The sequence below is a fragment of the Gouania willdenowi genome, chromosome 15 (genome assembly GCF_900634775.1).
Source record: "Gouania willdenowi chromosome 15, fGouWil2.1, whole genome shotgun sequence".
Classification (NCBI taxonomy): Eukaryota; Metazoa; Chordata; class Actinopteri; order Blenniiformes; family Gobiesocidae; genus Gouania; species Gouania willdenowi.
Window position 1 is genome coordinate 36,061,481 of NC_041058.1, and position 22,895 is coordinate 36,084,375.

A 22,895-nucleotide genomic window follows, 5' to 3' on the forward strand; every position below is an offset into this window, starting at 1 on the left:
TGGATATACAGAGAGGGAGGGGCTTCAGGGACAGTCACAGGGCGGAGCACTAAGGCTCCCAATGACAAAGATACACTATCACTTTAAGAGATGTGCACACCTGCAGCATCTACAGTGTTGGATGTGACATCCAACAGTATCCAACAGCATCACTGCTGCTCCTGCTGTTCATTTAGTGCTGAGGTCATCAAACACTCAGTAGTCTCATTAATTATATATTATTTAATTATGAGTTACATCATCTTTTATTAAACGCTGACAGGTGTTAAACACTTATCAAACACACATGATCAGTGTGATCACATGATCAGTTTTTTTTTTTTTAACTAACATGTCTGTCATTTATTTTCACTGCTCAGTAACAGATGATGTCACATCCTGTTGGTCTCAGCATTGGTTCTTATTGGCTTCTCATTCATCATAAAAGCTGCAGCACATGCTGCGTCACTCTCTAATCATTAAATCTGTGATCGATCTCGTGGGTCTGATGAGGACGTTCACTTAATCTAAACACTGTCAGCTGATTGGCTGAGCTAGAGAGATTGAAGGGAAGAAGAGTTTGATGATGAAATGGTAAAAGGGGGCGTGGTCATGGACAGCTTAGCTGAACCAGGTTTAAACCATAAGGTTCTACTGAGAACAATGATCAAATACACCCCAGGCCTGAATCACAGAGTGCCTTTATTCAATGATAATAACTGATATAAGCATAGATATACAGATATAGAGCATGTTTAAAAGCTCAGCCCTGCTCAGGTGCTGGTGAGGGTTCACGGTGACGTTATCTGGCAGTGACGCCGTCTTTCACAGGAGACACGAGCTCTGCTTTCTGACAGGAAGTCATCTTTGTGTTCACTCTGAGAAGGAGAAGAAGAAGATCACAGACACGTTACAAACGTCTCATTCTTTGTCTTTAAGGCAGAATAAATAGGAGTGAAGATCAGTGTGGGTTGACTAGCGTCTGGGAGGAGCCGTTAAGACACGCCCACTCTATACTATAAAACTATCTATGCTAATGCTAACTAGTTACTCAATACACACTATAGCTCTCTATTCGCTCAGTCCAACTTGCTCACACTGATTGTTGAGTCCACGGGTGATCGTTTTTATGGAGGGGGGCGGAGCTAACAGTAACGTATGAAGACACAAAAACGTCACAAAGATAAATTAGATTATAATATCCTGGTTTCAACAAGGGTTGGGGTTAATTATAATTGATAATTAATTACAATTATGGCATAATTATAATTGTAATGTTAAAAATCTGTTGCTGTCAATCATAATTAAATGTTAATTGAATTTAGATCATTGACTTTGTAAATGTAATTGCAAATTAAAATTCTATAAAATTGTCAATTATAATGTGACCCATGTTCCAGTTCCACACATGTTAATATATAAATATGTTAATTATGTTTCATATCAAGCTTTCACACATTTTATAGTTTAAAAATATATAAAACTAGGGGTACACTGACACACAAAAGACTCAGACGCCCCCACACTAAGAATATTAAAACCTCTATTTTCATTGATTAGGAAGCCTAACAAGGTCATCAATAGAGAGGAAAGACATTAGATGATATAAGAGATGCTAACAGAAAGCTAACACAAGATGAAGGTTAACTTTAAAATAATTATAATTTAATTCTAATTAGAAAAAATGCTAGTCACGGTAATCGTAATTAAACGTGGGTAATTGTGACTGAATAATGTAATTAACCCCAACCCTGGTTTCAACCATAGAGGGCAGTTAGGGTTCTTCTCTCACACCTGGTAGTCCAGTAGAATGGTTCCATAGTTGTGGTTCTCATCACACCAGTGTTTTTGCAAAGGTTCTCAACAGTTGAGCACTAATGTGCTAATCTGCCCATATGTCTATGAAGCACTGTACCGCCTCTTTCAAACACGTTTGTCACCAATTCATCTCTCGTTAGCTCCAAACCAAAGTCGTGTGAAGAAATGAAGTTAGCACTTCCTAAAACACACCGCAGCGTGCTACGGAAGCCTCCGTAGACCAAATAGGCTGCTACAGAACAGCGCTGGGCCGAACCGAGGCCGGTCAGCGTTCTCACCACACTGAACTACGCTTAGAACTGGTTCTTTAGCTCCAACCAAATCAAATTCTTCCTGATTTCAGTAGAGGCTGTATTCTCAGGCTTTCCCACAGCGTGACAGTCAGACGGTTTCCTTCTTCTGATTTACTTTATTCTACCTGCTGCTGTAATGATGTGATAATGGTTTAATGGGACTCATCCAATGTCCTGGTGTGTTTTCTAAAGCTAATGATGATGATAATTAGCACAGATTAGTGTGTTTGCTTCATTATTCAAAGCTATAATCTGCTCTCAATCAGACTCATTATGGTTCAATCAGCTGAGGAAGAGGAGCAGGAAGAGGAGGGTTCTTCCTCATGTCTGAGCCATAAAGGTTGACGTACTTGTTGAAGCTGAAGTTCTTCCACAGGCTGCTGATGGTGGCCTGGACCCCAGGGTTGTTCTCATTATTAGAGGAGGAGGGCCTCTTCCTCAGCCCACTGACCCGGGCTGGACCCAGCCTCTGGACCCTGGACAGTGACCCACTCTGAGACAAACACACACACAGTCACAATATCACTGAACAAACAGGATTATTAAATTATTCATTACAATTATTAAAAGAAACAGAAACAGCTGAACAGTGTGTGTGTGTGTGTGTGTGTGTGTGTGTGTGTGTGTGTGTGTGTGTGCGTGCGTCTGAAGCTCCATGGATGTCGCTACGAATCATAGACTGTAAAATGGACAGGACAACCTCCCGGAGGAGTGAAGCTGTTATTCTTAGAGCTCCCCCTGCTGACTGGCTGCAGTATAGGTCATAAGCCCCGCCTCCTCAATGATAACAGATAAGTTGGTCAAACTGTAAAGTTAAAATACTCGTCACATATTTTTTCCAAACCTAAACTCTGCTGTGATCATTAGTTATTATCACCTATGTTGTGTTCAAGTGATCATTTTTCTGTGAACTTTGTTTTAAATAAGTTATTTGAGGTTGAAAAACGGGATTTGACGTCATATATGATGATTGACAGCTGAGGATTTTGCGTATCTCACTTAGTGAATATCAGTTACATCGTGAAGAAAAGCTGAGACGCTATTAAACTTTTCTGTTGAGTTTTTTGAGCTCCTAGTTCTAGTTCTAACCTCTATGATCTGATCATCTCAACAAGACATTGGCAGAATTTCCAGTGGGAAAGATATTTATGTTCGTAGCCTAGGGCAGTATGCTAAATGGGCGGGGCGTGTCACCAGTGCTCCTCCCACCGGACCCCACTGCGTGGACTCTGGCTCCAAATGACGTCAAATTGGCCAGATGGAAACGCCCCTAAACGCTGTATTTCTGTTTGAAGAACGTTGAGTGGGAGGAGCTACAGTGCACGCCCACTGCTACAGACGCACCGCTCCAATGAGCTCCTGTGTCTTTCTTTTCATGTTTTGACCGTAAAACTCTGGTGTCGTGTTGATGTTAAGGAGCGTTAGACCAGAACCAGCTGAATAATTTACACAGTGATGGAACAATGTGAGAGTGTGCTGACTCAGCACTATTCAGGAGGTCAGACCTGCTGGATGATGGTCAGTAGATCATCATCAAATGATGCTGATCCACTGATTTACAGACTGTGTTGCTGTATTAACTCAGATCAATGACGTCAACAGATCAATAGGACGGTTTCTGTTTTCCATGAACTGAGTGGTGCAATCATAGTGAACCAAAGGATTGAGGGACGTACCTGGTTTACCTTTATTGACCTTATATCTTAGTGAATCCATCCCATAATAGACATTTCATGGACTTTTTCACCAGAGGTGATGGAGAACAAATACGTTGTTACTGTACTAAGGTAGTTTTTTCTGGTATCTGTTCTTTATTTGTGTATTTATTTTTTTGGCGACTTCTTAATTTTTAAACAAATATCAGTAGTTTCTACTCCTTACATTTTATAAATGAGCTCTTTACTTTTCAGACCTTTGAATATGACGCCACAACGTAAAAAGACTTCTTTCTGTTAGAAAGGTCTCTTAGTTTTATGGTTAATATTTTCAAGTTTTAAAAATTGTTAAATTGAGCAATTTCTTTTTTTTTTTCTTCTTAAAAACATTTTATTTAGTGCTAAATTCTCCAGGTGGTCAAAGGAAACAGATTTAATTTATTTCCATGTAACAGTTTTCTACAAGTTCTTAAAAATGTAAAAGAATATGAAATTTGCTGATTAAAAAACTTTTATTATTGAAGGGACATTTGATTTACTTTTACTCAAGTAAGGGAGTAACTTCAATACACAGTCATTTTTATTCATGTATCTATACTTTTACTTCAGGACTAAAGACTAGTATTTTTTCCACCTCTGATAGTCACGTACAAAAGGACTGACTGTCCTAATAGTCCCTCCTATCTCCTTTCCTATCCACTTTTCCTTAACCCTGTGGATGAGGTTACAGGGTTAAGGAAAGGTGTTAGGAGATTTCCTAAAGGAGTTAGGGGAAGGACATCACGTTGCTTAGACAATCAGACGCACTTACACTAGGTGACGTAATAATAATAATAATAATAATAACTAGAACTGCAAGCAGTTATGAAAGGGGGCCAAGCCTTCCCGTGCAACTCCACCTCCATGTTTTGCGGAGCCCATGGAAGTACATCACAAAGGATGACGGCTTGTGGTGAGCGTCAGGACACAGGCCAACGTGTCATTTGCTGTGAACAGATGGATATGAAGTTTATGAAGATGTGATTTAAAATATGAAATTTACAGGCCAAAATGTGTTTGCACCCATTATAGCGCCACCTAGTGGAACACATTTAGGTATGGGTGATCTGTGTGCTCTTACATACAGTATGTACCCTGTACATTTCACAGCCCTCTTCATAATAATTCAGCTGAAATAAATGTTTATTTATATGTTATGTTGTAATAAGCCACACCCACTTTGACCAATCACGATTAACTTCAAGTTATGACCTCAGGAGTGACCCAAGGTCATACCCACCAAATTTGGTAAAAATTGGTGGTGCTATTTAAGAGATATAAATATAGTGTGATTCCACAACATAATAAGCACAAAATATTCTACAACTTCACATCTCACCCTCACTGTAAAACAATCTATTCTTCCCACCTTTTCTATTTCCTACCTTGAGTCTCTCCTCCCTGCTCCCTTTCCCCTCCCCTTAGGTGTAACACTGCTCTCCCTTTTTATATCCTCCCTATATTAAAAGATTTCTTACCCTTCCTTAGGGAGGGCTGGTGATGGTCACAATTAAGCAATAAAATAAATCAATTTATTTTATTGCAATAACAAAACATGCATTGCTGTCTCATAATGATTGCACTTCTTGTAGTGTTGACCTTTGACAGCATGTGCAGACAAGAGAAAAAAAGATATAAATATCCCATATTTGCAGCGCCCCCTAGTGGCGTACATTATCCACTCCCACAGTCACATGTCAACCAAGGATCTCAGATTTGCTGTTAGCATTTATTTTGAGCGAGATTTGTACCAGTTTGTGTTTTTATAGCGAGCTAGAAAACTTTACTCGTTAATATTTTTGAAGACGAGATACAGTAAAGGTTAACATTCCTTAGAACTCTGCATTCCTTTGTTGTTTCACGTCTAACGTGGCACCAATAATAATAATAATAATTTTAAAGTATAATGGTAAGAAATGGTTGGACCAGGTACGTCACGTTCTGTTTACATGTATTTGCTGAAAAAGGTTTTCCACAGCAGTTCTGCAACACATTTCAATATTGAAACATATAAAATTCCTCCTCATGAAAGAATGAAACCGTTTTAGTAAAATTTGATAGTTTTTTTTTTTAATTCTGGTGTTTCCATTACCAGTTTTTATTGTTTGATTTAGATTTTGCTCATTTCCAAGGGAAATGGAAACGTAGCTCTTGTCTGTCACAAGTAACAATGCTAAGCTAATTAGCACATGCAAATGTCACCTGTAGCTTCACTAATTCAATGATCAGCTGTGTGCAGACAGCAGTCGTTAGCGTTTACAGCAGCTTTACTGACTGTTTGTGAACACCATGTTATTAATATGAATGATTGTGTTTGTGTGAGACTCACTAATGTTTATTCAGTGTTGAAAACAGACACACCTACCTTTGAGCCAACAGGACGTTCACCACGTGCTCCATGTGAGAGAGAAGTCCTGTCCTCACCTTTAGTTTCCTAAAGAAACACAGCTAGTGTTTATGTGTACATGAGATAAACAAACAATACACAATATATACACTAGAATATTTTACAATTGAATGAACAAAAATATATATATATATTATCAGGGATTTTAGATCACACGTGTCAAACTCGAGGCTCGGGGCCCAAATCCGGACCTTTAGATCATTAAATCAGAAAGCAAAAAAAAAAAAAAAAAAACAGAGAAATCATGAATTACCAACTAATTCATTTATACATATCTACACAATAATACACAAATTCAAAGAAACTCTACAATATTGGCAGGGATCATATTTCTCAATAATTATATCACATGATAGCAGTTTTTTTTTTTTTTTATCTCAAATTGTTAAAAGAACTCAATTTTTTTCAAATCCTGCAATTTTCTTCAAATTATTCCACAAAAGTTCCCCAAATGACAAAATCAAATAATGTAGTGTCGATCCTGCAGGGACGGATATCTACATATTTGACCATTTATTTATACGTGGAAGTGTAAACTACAGCACAATAATGATGAAATTATTTGTTTCCATGCCTAAAATCTGTGGCCCACTGAAAATGAATAATTGAATACTTTACTTTATTTAAATGAGGAGGGCGTAGGGATATGAAGCTGCTCTGCCACATAACTCACTGTAGCGGTGACTCATCACCACTGTGTACAGTCAGAGCACAATGTAAAGTGTCCAAAGAAGCACTTTAAGAAGCCAAAGCATTATTATTATTATCATTCAAAGGGTGTATTCATTCATTTTCATTACAAGCCAATAGTGTACCAAGAACAATACAAAAGTCAATAATATTCACATATACACTATATCACATATATACATGAAGAGAAGTAAAACTTATTGAACCACACTGATCTATCAAATAATAAATATAAACAAAATAGCTGCTAACTATTCAATTTACTCAGTAACACCTCATTAAGAAACAGTATTATAGTTGCACATGTGCAAAACCACACATACTGTACATAGAAACTCATATTATACAGGTAACAATGATTTTCAAATACCAACAATGTGGGATTACCACAGAGGTGTTAACATCTAATCCAACTGTTCACACAACATGAATACAATCAAACATACTGATACCAGACATTTTAGTAGGCGGGGCTAATGGACTCTACACGCCCTCACTTTATTCTTCTTCTTGTTGTTATTGTGTACACTAGTTAAAATCACTACTCCTCTGTTATTCATGAACAGATCAGGCTGAAATATGGTAGCTATAATCTATGGATGTGGACGCATCAACGCTCGGAGCCCAAGAGAAAAATAAAAAAAAAACAAAAGTTGATTTCTCATTTATTTGTGAGTCAAATATTGTGACAGTTGGTGGTCCCAAATCATTAAAACATACCAATATATAAATGAGGCCCATTACTCCGTATGTGCCACGGGGCCGCCAGGGGGCCCCATTTTTCAAACAACTACTCCTCCGTTAATGCTCGTTGAATCAGGCTGTGATCTGACATGGATGTTCTATGAACAAATGTCTAGAGCCTTCTGAGACTTTTTTAACTCTGTGGAATCGAGTCATTTGACTGAATTCTCAGAAACGTGGTACGTGAGACGTTCCGCGGGCCCGACCGTAGTTCATCAGAACGTGTTTGTAAAAACATTTGAAATGATGAATTCTTTGACATTGTTTTAGTTGGAGCCCCAGAATGTTCCACTACTTAAAGGAGTTCATCACAAACACGTCCAAGGTACAAAGTCCGCTTATGATTGAGTGAAAAACAGGTCGTAAGTTTTGTGCATTGCATTGTGGGATTTGGAGTCCTGTAGAAGAATGCAAAGACTGTGCCCAAGCCTTGTTTTCTGAAGCGGTTTTACTTATTTTTACTGTAACGTCTTGTTTCTTCACCAGACGAGGAGAACAGGAACGTCTTTTTTGTTCTGGTTTGATTCCTGCTAGTTTCGCTGTTTTCTGTTTATGACGTCACTCTGATTCCGGTCGTATTCGTGCGTCACGTTAATAACCTCCACCTTAGTCTCATGAACAACTTTCATTCCATTAAAACAACAGAAATGTGTTGGGAAGTCACTTTGACAGATGACAACACATGTTAGTTATGTGGTTAAGCAGCTTTAATCTCATTTCCATCGTTGAGTCAGTCTCAGGGGTTCAGTAACAACGTGTCACACAAAATACATGTGCACTATTAACTACATCATTAAAAGATTAATTATAATAACATTACATTTTATATTCATTTATAAAAATTCCAGGTCTGAAAAAAATGAATGTATTTAAAAAAAAATCAACAAAGCAAAAAATTGGGCATATATGTATAAATAACATATACTTGAGTTTTAAAGACATTATATTTTATTTTTCTAATTAATGAAGGGTTGAGTGCAGGCCCTGATGAAGCCTGTAGGGTTCAGGTGAAGAACTACTGTTTTAGTCCCAAAGCAACAGGACAAAGACCCCAAAAAGAAAGATTAGCTTAGCTTGTCGTTAGCGATAGTCTGATGTGTAGAATCTAAAAACCAGACACTGGGTTTGGTTCCTGTTGATGCTCTGCCAGCTTTCTGCAGTTTTGGCTCAACTTGAGTTTATCACTTTAATCTTTAGCTGCTGACGTTTGTGTTTGACTGAAACCAGGATGAGAAAGTAACCATAGGTCATTGTAGAACATTTTTACATTTGGCCTAAAGAGCCTTTCTGGTATCTGGGCTGTACACTAACTTTCTCAGTGGTGGCACTGGTGGCTGAAATAACAGGTCATTTATTTTATATCATAACAACAGGTTACATGTATCGTGTTTTTTATTTTACAGAAATGCTGTACATGAATTAAGTTAACAGTAACATAACTAACTTAGCATCTGCATTGTTTCAACTCACGAATTAAATTCAGAGGGTCCAGCTCTGATGCTAAGCTTATGCTAACATTAGGCTAATGCTTACGATAAATTAAAGCGATTGCTAGGTTAATGCTAAAGCTACGTTAATGTAATTTCTAGGCTATTGCTAATGGTAGGCTAATGCTAGGCTACTGCTAACATTAGGCTAATGCTAAGCTAATGCAGTGCGACGTGGGCCAGCACCTGCATCCTCACTGGCATTTTCTTCAGGAAATGCAAATATTCTAGTGACTGTTAATGTTGTTACTTGGTTATTTATAAAGCACAAAATGCACAAATTGCAAAAAATAAAAAATCCACTTCCACTGCTTATGATTCATGTTAAGTTTGGTGTTACTTTCTGTATGGAGTCACACTGGAACTGAAACCTCCCAAAGTGCATTTCGACCAAATTAACGAAAGCTTCAGAACATGATCATACACTACGATCGGATGTACGTCAGGTCTGAGCTCGTGTACGCAAATGAGCTCGCGCTCGCCAGCCTGACTCATCTACTTTTTCTTGACCCTAACATTTCCTTTAAACCATCAATAGGTATTGGTTAAGTTAGTTATTGATAATTGAATTCAACCCTCAGTCTGAGTCTGTTGCAACAAAAACTCTGTTCACTTCCTCCGTTCTTCTCTTCCACAGGAAATAAATCAGTTCCTTTAATTTTAGTTTTCACACCACACAAAGATCATCTTTGTTTTTCTTCACCTCAGCTGTAAAGATGATGATTTTCATCTCACAAATGTTTATTTTCTTGCCAATGTTTGTTTGCCCTCAGTGGGCGGGGCCTCTGAACCAGGAATATTTAAGGGTGGAACATGTTAATGACGATCAAAATCAGCTATCTATCATCACCTGATCATTGGTGCGCTGTGATTGGTCAGATACCAATGTTTGATAGATCACACGTAGGTCCTGTCATACGACACAATGTGACCTCAGATTTACACGTTTACACTAGGGGTGTCACTTTAACGCAATAATTGCGATTAATTAATTACCAGAAAAAATAATGCGTTAAAAAGAATGAAACGCTTGTTTTTTTGCACCCCAAACAGCGTGGAAGCTTTCTCATTGTACAAGTTTCTAGTGTACAAAAATACTGATGCACCGGCTACAACGGTAGAACCTGAGAAGTCTTTGTGGGCTTTAATTTTAGTTAAAAAAACACACTGGATGGAAAATTAAAGCTCAGTTGTGTGCAAGAAAGAGATCAGCGGAGCTCTCCCACCTTAATGCTAACTTTGTAGCAGCTAACACCTCAATGCTAACTTTGTAGCAGCTAGCACCTCAATGCTAACATGTAGCAGCTAACACCTTAATGCTAACATGTAGCAGCTAATACCTCAATGCTAACATGTAGCAGCTAACACCTCAATGCTAACATGTAGCAGCTAACATCTCAATGCTAACATGTAGCAGCTAGCACCTCAATGCTAACATGTAACAGCTAGTACCTCCATGTTAACATGTAGCAGCTAACACCTCAATGCTAACATGTAGCAGCTAGCATCTCAATGCAAACATGTAGCAGCTAACATCTCAATGCAAACATGTAGCAGCTAGCATCTCAATGCTAACATGTAGCAGCTAACATCTCAATGCTAACATGTAGCAGCTAACACCTCAATGCTAACATGTAACAGCTAGCATCTCAATGCAAACATGTAGCAGCTAGCACCTCAATGCTAACATGTAGCAGCTAGCACCTCCATGCTAACATGTAGCAGCTAGCACCTCAATGCTAACATGTAGCAGCTAGCACCTCCATGCTAACAGGTAGCAGCTAGCACCTCAATGCTAACATGTAGCAGCTAGCAGGGACAATGGTCCTAGTGGAGCAGACAGTGTCTCTAATCCACACTGACACTCAGACAGGGTTCAGAACCAATAATAAATCCATGAGTGACAAATGAACAAAGTCAGTGATAAATGATTGATGGGTCTGTTTTATTTATTTTATATTATCTGAAGAAGAGAAAAAGCAACAAGTTTGGTGTTCAATAATTGTGTTGATCATAAAATTGTTCTTAGTGTTTATGATGTACTAACTTATAGCACTACATACTGTATGGACCTGATGTTTAATTCATTTATTTATTTGTATTTTCTATTATTTCTATATTTCCCTGATGGTCTAAACTAAAGGTGTTAGCAGCTCTTTCTAGTCTCACATACAGTGGAATGGAAATGTCTACAAGTCTGTTAAAAACTATAAATGACTTTATAAAGACACTGTTATACATAAATGTTTTGATACGCCACAATAATGTATATTAAATTAAAATACCAAAATTTTTAGGTGAAATTAAAGAGATTAATTAGATTAATTAATCACAGAGCATAATTAATTAATTGCACAATATTTTTAATCTATTGACGGCACTAGTTTACGCACGGTTGATAAATGAGTAAAGTTATCTAACAGTTTCTGGTTATCCATGGTTGTGCGCGCGCGCGCGCACACACACACACACACACACACACACACACACACACACACACACACACACACACACACACACACACACACACACACACACACACACACACACACACACACACACACACACACACACACACACACACACACACACACACACACACACACACACACACGAAGAACATGTTGAAGGAAACACTTTAAAGCAGATAAACGTTTTAAACACTCCCAGTTGTCTTGTTGTGATGTTTGCATTAATTACAGCAGACATCATTTAACATGATTTCTTCATTAAGTTATAATTACAGCCTTGTTTATCTCATTGAGACACAACTACCCTTAAATTAAAGCTTATAACACAATATGCATCTGTTTGTTTCATTTAAAATCTTCTGCAGAGGTTTGAGTTAAACTGTGAGAACTGTGTGGATGAGTTGTAACTTACGTGGTTGTGGTTAGTGAATGTGCGGGGGGAGGAGCTAATGGGGGCTTCCTCTGCAGGACAGGACAAACTGTTGACTTGTAACTTTGTGAGAGGGGGTGAACTCTCAGGGGAGAGAACACTTGGCGTCTTGTACTGAAACCGCCTCAGTGCAGCCAGGCCTGCACACGTCGCTGCTGCAGGGTGCACGGAGGGGGAGGAGCCATCCGACCAGTGGAAGAGCCTGAGGCCTGGACTGGGGGGTGGAGGAGGGCTGGGAGTGTCTACTGAGGGGACCTCAGGTTCATCACTGTCCTGGGACTTTGTGGGGGGGGAGGACGGAGCAGCGCCCCCTGCTGTGAGCTCCACAGGTTGACCTGAGGCTGACTGACAGACTATGGATGAACTGGATTGGCTGAAAAATCTGAAAAAAAAAATCAACTATTACCTTAAGACAGGAGATAGAAAATGATCACATAGAAGTGTGGTCACGTGTGGGCAGCCAATCAGGTTGTTTATTTGAAGCAAAGCCAACATTCACACAAGGTTTTTTTTAAACCAGTGATTCTCAACCTTATTCAGCCCACAACCCTTCAAAATAAAGGTCCCAGAGAGTGGGGACCCTCCAAAATAAAGGTTCCAGAGAGTGGGGACCCTCCAAAATAAAGGTTCCATAGAGCAGGGACCCCCACTGTAGCTGAAGGTGGTTGAACACAGACATGAACATTGAAGAACAGTCATGTGGAGACAGGACCATCTATAAGGGGGAATAAAGGAGAGATTTTTGGGGTCCATCCATAAAGTCAGTAAAATGATGGTCCATTGTTCTATGAATCTGTGATAACCACATTTATTTATTCATCTGAATAATATCCACTGTTATCCAGGAACGTTTATTATTATTATTATTATTATAGTCATCTTAAAGATGGAAATCCTGGTTTTAATCACTAATAAAATGGTTCAAAGTGACCAAAAATGGTGGAAAAGGTGGAGAAATGAGATTTTAAAAACTACATAAATTGGTTAAAAGCTGCTAATTAGAGTGGATAAAAACAGACAGAAAAAGTGGTTAAAAAAAAAAAAAAGTGTTTGTTTGAACTGGCAAATAATGAACATGACAAATGGTGAATGTGGTTAAATTAAAATAATCACAAAATATGTTGAAAAGTGACAATAATGGGTCGACATATGTGACATCAGGTGTAAAAGTGGTAGAAATGGTTTATAAGTGCTGAACATGTCTGGAAAGTGGAAAAAATGTGCAGAAAAATCATTAAAATGTGATGTAGAAGTGTCAGAAATGGGAGAAATGTAGCAAAAACACATGAAAAACAGCAAAAATATGGTAAGAAAAAGTGATGAAAATAGGTTAAAATATGGTGAGTTTTGTGGAGTTGCAAAGAACGGACAAAAATAAGCAAAAATGAGCTCAAATTGTTCAAAAATATTCTTAGTTTCTTAAAAGTCACTGGTGACCCCCTCCCAGTGTCTTGCAACCCCAAATGGGGTCCTGACCCCAAGGTTGAGAACTCCTGATTTAATGACACTTTACTAAAACAAACACTATTCTGATTATATGATTAAATTTTTCTTCTTCTAAACTTTACTGTGATAATGATCCTTTTCTTTAATCATATGTAATGATATTTAAAATAAAAACGTGTTCCTTGGTTCAGGAGATGAGGTCACCTGCTGCGTGTGGCGTGGCCCTCTTCCTCTTCTTCCTGGTTCCTCCTCTGCAGTAAAGTGGCAAAGTGGTTGCGTGGCCTGGCCTGGCTCTTCAGTGTGGGCGTGGCTACTGGACGCTCCGCCCTGCTGCGCTTTGGGCTGGTTGTGGACGAGTACTGCTGCAGCAGCTCCTGCTCTACTACAGCCGAGTCTACACCAGCACAATGAAAATGTGTGGTGTTCACAAAGTGTGTAGCATCTCTAAAGCTAACGGCCCATGTCTATAATCAGCTGTAAAATACATTAATAAATATTATCTATCATCTAATCAGGTTCTCATCTATTGATTACCTTGTTAGGATTCATAATCAATGAATATATTGGTATTAATATTTATGGTGTGGGTGTCATTATACCCATAGATTTTAATTAATTAAATTGTATTTGACAGTTTTATTTACGATTTCCATGCCAATTACAATTACAATTTCATCTTTTCTTCCTTATCTATGAAAATACAGGTTTCAATGTTTTTGGTGTAAGTGTCATTAAAGCCTCATATTTAATTTATTTTTTTAAATAGTCAAATTATCCTCAAGAGAAGTGACAAGTAAACTTTGACTATATTGAGATTCAAGATATATCGAGTTTTCTATTTTGATGATACAGAAATCTACAGTATCGCCCATATCAATGTATGTATGTATGTATAAACATATTTAATTTTTTTATATAGCTTATAATGTATTGAAATACTTCTTTTAGGAGTCTCTACTTTCACTACTTCTCAGAACAACATGTAAAGCTCAGTGAGATGATCTCTGAGTGTGTTCTAACCCAGACCTTTCCCTAAACAAGTCACACTACAAACTCACTCACACGTGCTGTCCTTTATAGGAGGAAAAGCCAAAAGTTGCACATATTGATCAGCTGTTTGTTAATAAATGTGAGAGGTATTTTACATTGGCAAATTTAACCCATAATTTTCTTTCTGGTCAGACTTAATTTGACTTAAAAAAAAATAGATTTTTATTGTATATCTGCATTTAGAAAAACAAATATTGAGATAAGAGTTTTGGTCCATATCACCCAGCCCTAATATCAAACATATATTATTGATTGTTAACACATATATGTACGTCATAGAACTTTAACATAGTTCTCAAATTATAATTCACAATTTTCATAGGGTTTCAATGCCAATTACAATTACAAAGTCAATTTCAATGAAACTACTATTACAACAGCATCAGTTTTTTCAATTAAGATTGCAATTATAATTACGCCATGATTGTAATTAATTACGCCATTCCACTTCTAATTGAGTCCAGCCCATGCAGTCTGTGGTTACAGTAGTAAAGAGGGGCTCACCCTGTCGGGGCCGTTTCACCTGCAGCTCTTTGCAGGCTCTCCGTTCCTGCAGCAGGCTGGTGACTCTCTGCTGCCCCCTGCTGGGCAGGGATGTGTGTGCAGGAGCAGCTGGCTGTGGAACATCTGCACAGGACCATGACAACCCTTTGGTCCACACACTGGGACCAGTGGAGAGTGGAGAGTCGCTCCAGCTGTGACTACGAGCTTTACCTGTCTGAAAAACACAACAGGGCAGAATACTAGTAATAATTCATTATGATAATTAATTACAATTATGACTTCATTGTAATTGAAGAAAGCTTTTGCTTTGTAACTGAGTTCAGATGATTGACTTTGTAATTGTAATTGGCATGAAAATTATTTTTTTTTTTAAACTGTCAATTACACTTGAATGAAACACAAACCTGGTGAACCATGTTACAGTTCTATGTGGTTAAAGAGCAAGTAAAACCACAAAGCAACTTTTTCCTGCTCAACTGTATGTGTATTTGTTTTATGAAGTAGTGCTGCTGATTGATCCTAGTCCCACTCTTCACATATTAGTAATAGTATTATCATACGATCAGACATTTTGTCTGTTCTAAAGACTCAAACATGTATAACTCTGGACCACCGTGGTTATGACTGGTGGGAGGAGACTCTGGAGGTCAAGTCTTACAGTTTAAAAATAATGTGTATAGCAACAGAAAAAAGGTTCAGACAAAAATATTAATACCAATATTATTCATTGATTATGAATCCTAACAAGGTAATCAATAGATGAGAAACTAATTAGATGATAGATAATATTTATTAGTGTATTTTACAGCTGATTATAGACTTGGGTCAAACTGACACGTTAGCATTAGAGATGCTAACAGAAAGCTAACACAAGAGGAATGTTACATTTAATAAGGTTATTTATTAAAGGTTCAGTAATTGGGATTAATTGAATTTGAACTTTAGTAATTGAGTACGTAATTGACTTTCAGGTGAATATTAATATTGTAATTTTAATTGTTATTGGAAAAAATGCTGGTTTCCGTAATCATAATTGAGTTGTAATTGAACATGGATAATTGAAGATGTAATTGTAATTGACCATAACCCAGGTGTGAACAGAGTGAAATGTAGCACCTTTGGATGAGGTTTGTCAGGGTTAAAGTCATCAATCCTCTGCAGGGTGTTGATGTCCAGGTTTCCTAAAGCCATCTGGAAGCCCACAGCGTCTCCTAGGTTACTGCATCAAGTTCCATCAAGGAGAACATTCTGAAGGAGTAAATCAGTTCAAACCTGGACTAAAACCAGTTAAAGAGGATACAGGCCAGCGTAGGGGAGAGCGTCTGTGTCCAGGTGGTCCGGGTATGGGTTGAGAGGGACCACCTTCTTTAGAACAGGATCAAACACCAGCTGATAGAGGAAGGTGTTGTCGGCTCTGATGAATCCCTCGACGTAGGATTCAGGAACAATCAGGTTCATCTTCAGGTACTGACCCATCTTCCTGATCACCTGACAGACACGTAGACGCAGCACCGTAGACACTGTTAGATCTATACCTTTACCTGCTCTTCTATGAGACATTAGAAATGATCAAAAACTAGAGTTATTGACAGAAAAAGCTTCCAACAGAAACAGTGGAAAGACCTGGAATATTTTACATTTAATTTAGTAATTGTAACTATGTAACTAACCAAGTAACAACTACGTAATAGTAACTAAGTGATTAACTAAGTAACTGTAACTAAGTGGTTGTAACTATATAACTAACCAAGTAACAACTACGCAACTGTAACTATGTAACTGTAATTAAAAAACTGTAACCAAGGAACTGTAACTATGTAACTAAGTAACAGTAACTAAGTGACTATGTAACTAAATATGTAACTGAGTAACTGTGACTAAGTAACTGATGGTGACAAACATCAAAGATGAGCATTTCCCTCTGCTGGCTCCTGATTGGCTCCTGACCAACATCAAAGGACAATCATTAATGGATTTTCCATCCATTTTCAGTGATGAAATGGATGTAAAAAATTAAAACAAAAAGGTGGAATAACTTAAAAAGTTGAAAAATAAAAAAAAGCCCAATAAATAGCATAATGTCTACAAATTATCCATGTTTTAATATCTTACTGGTCCAAATCAGCTGGACGGGTTAAAGTAAGATGGAATAATAATAATAATAAAGTTTTTTTTGAAAACTGCAATACATCCTGACTAATTAGAGTGTAGCCGATATTAGAGCTGATAAATGATTCTACAGTAGTAACTAATCAGGCTACTTCCACACACGTTAACATTTCTAAGGCCTGCTTGACTCATTCTATTGGCCACGCCCACCTTCAGGATGTCGGGGTCCTTAGCCAGCTTCAGCAGCTTACAGGCTTTACCCAGGCCGATGCCGTGGAGGGAGGACAGATAGTCACAGCCTGAGAGGATGCACATGTGACGGAACTTCTCCTCAGTGAAGACGTTCCCCAGGGAGCGACACCTGCCCAGGTTGGACTGGTCTATCTCCAGACCGTTCCCCTGCTTGTCCATCTTCAGGATCACCTGTGACATCATTAATGGATGATGATACTGATACACTCACACAGTCCAGAGGGGTGTTCCAGAAAGCAGGTTATGTTTATACTTCGAGTATGTTGGGGATCAAATATGGGAAACTCTGACAGATTCCATTCCTGAAAGCGAGGCAAGTTGTTCTCTGAGTATGTTACCATGGTAACATTCTCCATGAACTGAACCTGCTCACTGGCAGATTTTATCTAAGAAACCCTGGGTTTCTACCTGGCTCCGCCCACCTGAACACTGCTGTACGGAGAGGACGTGTGTTGTCCCAGGATTAACAATAAACACCATTACTATTTCTATTATTATTACCACGCTCCATGATCAATATTTGGGTAAATAATGGTGAAATGTGAGTTGGTGTTTATTTTTTTATTTGACAGGGAAAGTGTACATTCATTAACATTACAGTAAACTAGTACAGTGCCAGTCGGAAGTATGTATTCATATAGTGGGAGGAGCTCAAGTAGAGTTATCAATTATGACCAAATGAGTATGTGTTTGAAGGATGGATGTACATAGAGGTGTACATACTGTACTCTGTAGTGTTATAAAGGGTTTACGTGTGGGTGTAAAATAAAATAGTGTGTGTGATTTATCTGGTTTAATTCTATGAGACATGAATATGATAAATGTGTTTGTTTTTTACTCATTTATGTATTTTTTTCCTTTGGTGTATTTTCTGTAATGTATATTTTTTGGAGTCATTGTGCATTTTTGCATCTTTCTGTCGTCTTTTTGTGCATTTTTTGTATAATTATGATTTTTTTGTTGCCATTGTAGTGTGATTCTGGAGTCATTTTGTGTATTTTTTTGTGTAGTTTAATTTTGTACAATTGTGTTGTCATTTTTTGTATTTTTGTATAAATATTTATGTGTATTTTGAGTCATTTTCATATTTTTGCTGTCATTTGGTGTATTTTTCTGTAATTTATGTTTTTTGGAGTCATTTTGTATATTTTTGTGCATTTGTGTTGTTGTTTTGTGTACTTTTTGTATATATATTTAGTTTTTTGTTTTATTTTACTAATTCCGTAGATTTTTATTATAAATACCGGTGTGTGTGTGTGTGTGTGTGTGTGTGTGGGTGTGTGTGTGTGTGTGGGTGTGTGTGTGTGTAATGCGCGTGTAGAGAAAAAGAAACAAAGCCGCAAAAATAATTTGAAACTTCCGGGAACTCTTCCATAGTTGCAACTCTCTCTCTAAACAGCTGTGTGTGCGTTCAGCATGTACATCCAAGGTCATATAGCACGTAGTGAAAATATCAGCGTTTATAATGCCGTATTACTACTTCAGGTCTTCAGCAAGCGATTGGTTCTGGCACGCACGACAGAGCTGTGCAGTGAAATACATATAGATGGTGCACTAGCGCCCCCGCACATTGAGGTCAAAAGCTGAATAGGTTTCACTTCTGGGTGAACATGAATGTGCCGTCCAAGCGAAATAAAACAAACGTTTTGAAAGAACCAAATTACTCCAAAATAACGGATGCACACACTTGTGGTATTTGGAAGCTGTTGATAAAGTTTCAGGTCGAACAGATACCATGTCGGGGAGATATTTGCTCCACACACACGCACGCACACACACACACAGACCTTTCTTGCATTATAGTATAGAATTATAGTTTATAGGGATGTAACGATTAATTGTAAGGCAGTTAAAAATCGATTCATAGGTATCACGGTTCACATCAATTTTCTGAAAATTGAATCACAGTACTTTTTTTAAACAGCAGAGGGCGCTATATATTTATCTGTCTCTTGCCCAGAAGTGTTGGCGGCGGGCGGAGTCTGCTACTACTTTCTTTCTGGCTGCATTGTACTCTTAAACATGTTCATAAATGATTCCTTACCCCTTTAGCACCAAAAAAATCTGTAATATTACGTGAATATCTGTAAAAGTCACATTTTTCTATTAGCTTTGTCTGCTAGCATAGCATTTCTTTTTCACTGCATGAATATCTGCATCCCAACCGACCACTGGGTTACCGGTGCCCTCTGCTGGTCCAAACCAATATCTGACATAAATACAGTGCAGACTGTTTTTTTTTTTTTAAAGCCCACTTGTTAAGGCACAAAATACATTTTCAGTTGCACTTTTAAAAAGAAAAAGAACAATTATGTAGTTTTGCATTGTTTACTATAGAACCAGAATTTAAATTAATAGGCTTCTTCATTTGTATTATTCCTTTATTTATTTCATTCAAGATTTATTTTTAGTTAAATTGCATTGATTTGAATAGTTTATCAAGGGATTCTTTTGACAATGAAAAATAAAAGGAAATAGTACAGTATTTTCTAAAAAATAAAGGAATATTTTTCAGTCATCATTTGTCTACAGTCCCATTTTGTAATATAAATCGTGAGAGAATCGTATCGCGAACCCAGTATCGTGTATCGAATCGTATCGGGAGTTGAGTGAATCGTTACATCGCTAATAGATAGATGTACCAGAGTTAGCCTAATGTATTTTGTGGGCATGCGCGTGTGTATTTTGTGTGTGCCTGTGAGTAAGTGCGTGTATGCATTTGTGTTTTTTGTGTATGTACGTTTTTGTGTGTGTATGTGCATGTATGTATGTGTACTGTTTTTTCTGCGTGTGTTTTTTCTGTGTCTGTGGTTTGTTTTGTTTTCATGTCTGTGTTTATTATGTGTATGTATGAGTGTGTTTTGTGTTTCTTGTTTGTGATTGCGTGTGTTTTTTTGTGTACATGTGTTTTTTTTTGTGTACGTGTGTGAAAGTAAAGTAAAGAAGTGAACTGGACCTTATGCTGAGCTCTCATTGGCCCGTGGGCGACACATGCTGTTGATGTGTGTTATAAAGCTCAGACAGCGTTGTGCAGTGGGTTTGGTCTAATCAGAGATGGTAGATGATTACCACTCACGCACTCCCACGCATTCCCTGTGACTGATGAGTGAAATGGTCCTGATGTAGAAGGTGTGACGTACTTTTCTGCATCCAAAGGCCAAAAGGTCTGAGTCCTCTGTAATGACGGCCTGGGCCAATCCGGACTTGTTGAGGTAGGCTAACTGGGCGTCGGCCTCGTACGGAGCAACCACACAGTCCACGCCCCTTGCCCTCGCCGCCTGCTTCCACAAAACACCCAGTAAACCTCCATAAAACACCCACAAAACACAAAGTAAACATTCAGTAAAAACCGGGGGGGTATTTGATCAATCACAGCTCAGGGTTAAGTCCAGGTTTAATCTGAGAGTCTGGCTCCGTTAAGCCGTTTTCTTACTGGAACAGCAGTTTCATCAACGAGAAAACACCTTGGTTACCATAGTAACACAGTCCGTGGGTCAAAACTGCGCCTGACCAGGTTTAAGCAGCAGGATTGGTTTAATCTGCTGAGTCACTGTCATGAAACCACATCATCATTATTAAAGAAGACATTTAGTGATGCTTTAAAACACTCAACAAAGCATTCCTCACTTTGATAATCATTCTAATGTATTGCAGCGATGTAAAAATGTAGAAAGTAGCCAAATACAGCACACAGAAAAAACAGTAGTAAACATCCATGCGTGTTAGAATGAGTACTGTTCATGGGCATGTCAGACAAGCTTTGAGTTTCGCTTTGATTTTGCCCCGGTAAGTTGCAGCTACGTGCAGCTGTGTCACTGTAGCTGTCACAGGCTGCTGTCTCAGCTTACTCTACACACAGTGGACAGGGCAGGGAAAAGGGTAGGTCTATGCAAATCCAGGGACACACCCCCCAAAACAGACCGTTTTTACAAAACTCATTTTTACAGGGTATTAAACCTCTTCTGTTCCTTAATTCATCTTGTGTTTTGACCAAACACCAGAACAGATATGTCATTAAGACCACAAGGAACTGTTTTAAAAGGCAACATTTTTTCAGGTGGAGTGCACGCACCTCCCATGCACAGCTCACCTGCAGCATCTACAGTGTTTGGATGTGACATCCAACAGCACCACTGCTGCTCTCGCTGTTCCTTTAGTGTTTAACAAATTATTCATCAAACACTCACTAGTCTCATAAACTTTTGGTTATGTATATAACCCCGGTTCTATGAGTAATATGAGTGAGATGTCTCACTGTGGTATGAAACCACTCACTGTGGTTATTACTATCTGCCTATCCTGATTGGCCGGTGAAGCGCGTCCGTCCCCTAGAAGGTGACCCACCTATAAAAGGAGGATGCGGACAAGCGCGCACCATTCAAAATAAGCATCTCTTCTCCTTGTTCGAGCAAGAAGGGTAGTCTGGTGAGACATCTTACTCATATTACTCATAGAACCAGGGTTATATACATAACCAAAAGTTCTATTTCATAATATTTCGTGAGATGTCTCACTATGGGATATGGAAACTCCCGTAGTGCAGACATGCTTATCGAGCGGTACAAGCTCCAGGGCAGAAGTCTGAACACATCAGGGCAGTAAAACCTCCCCGAAACGTCCAGCATGTAAAAACGGACAAACGTGAGAGGCGAGGTCCAACTCACCGACACAGATGTCCTGTACAGACACTTCCATATAAGTGCGGATCGCACGAACTGGACATAACACATTTGGCCGCTGCTCACCCTGTGAGGCAGAAAAGGCCAAAAGGTCAATGGGAGAACACGAGCCCACAACCTTCAGCACAAAGGCTGGGTTGGGTCTCAGGATGATCCTTGCATCACCTGGGAAAAGCTGAGCGCACAACGGATGAACCGAGAGCACATGGATGTCACCGACATCCATGTGCTCTTGGCCGAAGCCAGAGCCAGCAACAAGACAGCCTTAAGAGAGGCAAACTTCAGGAAGATGTTTAAGTCCCTCCAAAACCACCGCCAGATACCACGATGGCACCAGTGATCTGGACACGGGGAGGAGCCTACGCGTCCCCTTCATAAACTGGCAGATTAGCGGGTGCTGACTGGCCGATTTATCCCCAAAGCCAAACGTGACATGGAGCGATCGCCACCAAATACACCTTCACAGTGGAAAAGGCTTTGTGTTTCTCAATCAGGTCTTGTAGAAATGACAAAATCACTCCCACCGGACACTGAAAAGGGATGTGGTTCCTCTGGAGGCACCACCCCTCAAACAGCCTACACCTAGAGTCATAAAGAGACCTAGTGGAGGGGGCTCGGGCACTCTGTATGGTGGAAATCACACTCTGTGACAATCCCACGGCTGACAGATTGAGCCACTCAGGGGCCAAGCCCACAGCGCCAGACGGACTGGACGCGGGAGGAAAACTGTGCCCCTTCCCTGTGACAACAGGTCCCCTGTGCAGCCGGTAAATCTCCGCCAGCCAATGCAATGGCCGGCCACAGTGGAGCCACTAGGATCAGTGTGTGTCCGCATTCCCTCA

At 39.0% G+C, this 22,895-nt stretch overlaps 1 protein-coding gene across 1 annotated transcript in view; it reads right to left on the bottom strand.

Annotated features, from left to right (window-relative positions):
* Positions 1-586: 586 nt before the first annotated feature.
* exo1 (exonuclease 1) overlaps positions 587-22,895 on the bottom strand; it is a 29,676-nt gene continuing 7,367 nt past the window's right edge. Inside the window, exons 5-14 of the mRNA XM_028469258.1 lie at positions 20,515-20,652; positions 17,333-17,545; positions 16,314-16,501; positions 16,130-16,232; positions 15,014-15,227; positions 13,664-13,853; positions 11,996-12,395; positions 6,150-6,218; positions 2,441-2,583; positions 587-857 (exon numbers count right to left, since the gene is read on the bottom strand). Coding sequence (XP_028325059.1) covers positions 782-857; positions 2,441-2,583; positions 6,150-6,218; positions 11,996-12,395; positions 13,664-13,853; positions 15,014-15,227; positions 16,130-16,232; positions 16,314-16,501; positions 17,333-17,545; positions 20,515-20,652 — 1,734 coding nt within the window. The 3' untranslated portion in view covers positions 587-781. The remainder of the gene's footprint in view (positions 858-2,440; positions 2,584-6,149; positions 6,219-11,995; positions 12,396-13,663; positions 13,854-15,013; positions 15,228-16,129; positions 16,233-16,313; positions 16,502-17,332; positions 17,546-20,514; positions 20,653-22,895) is intronic.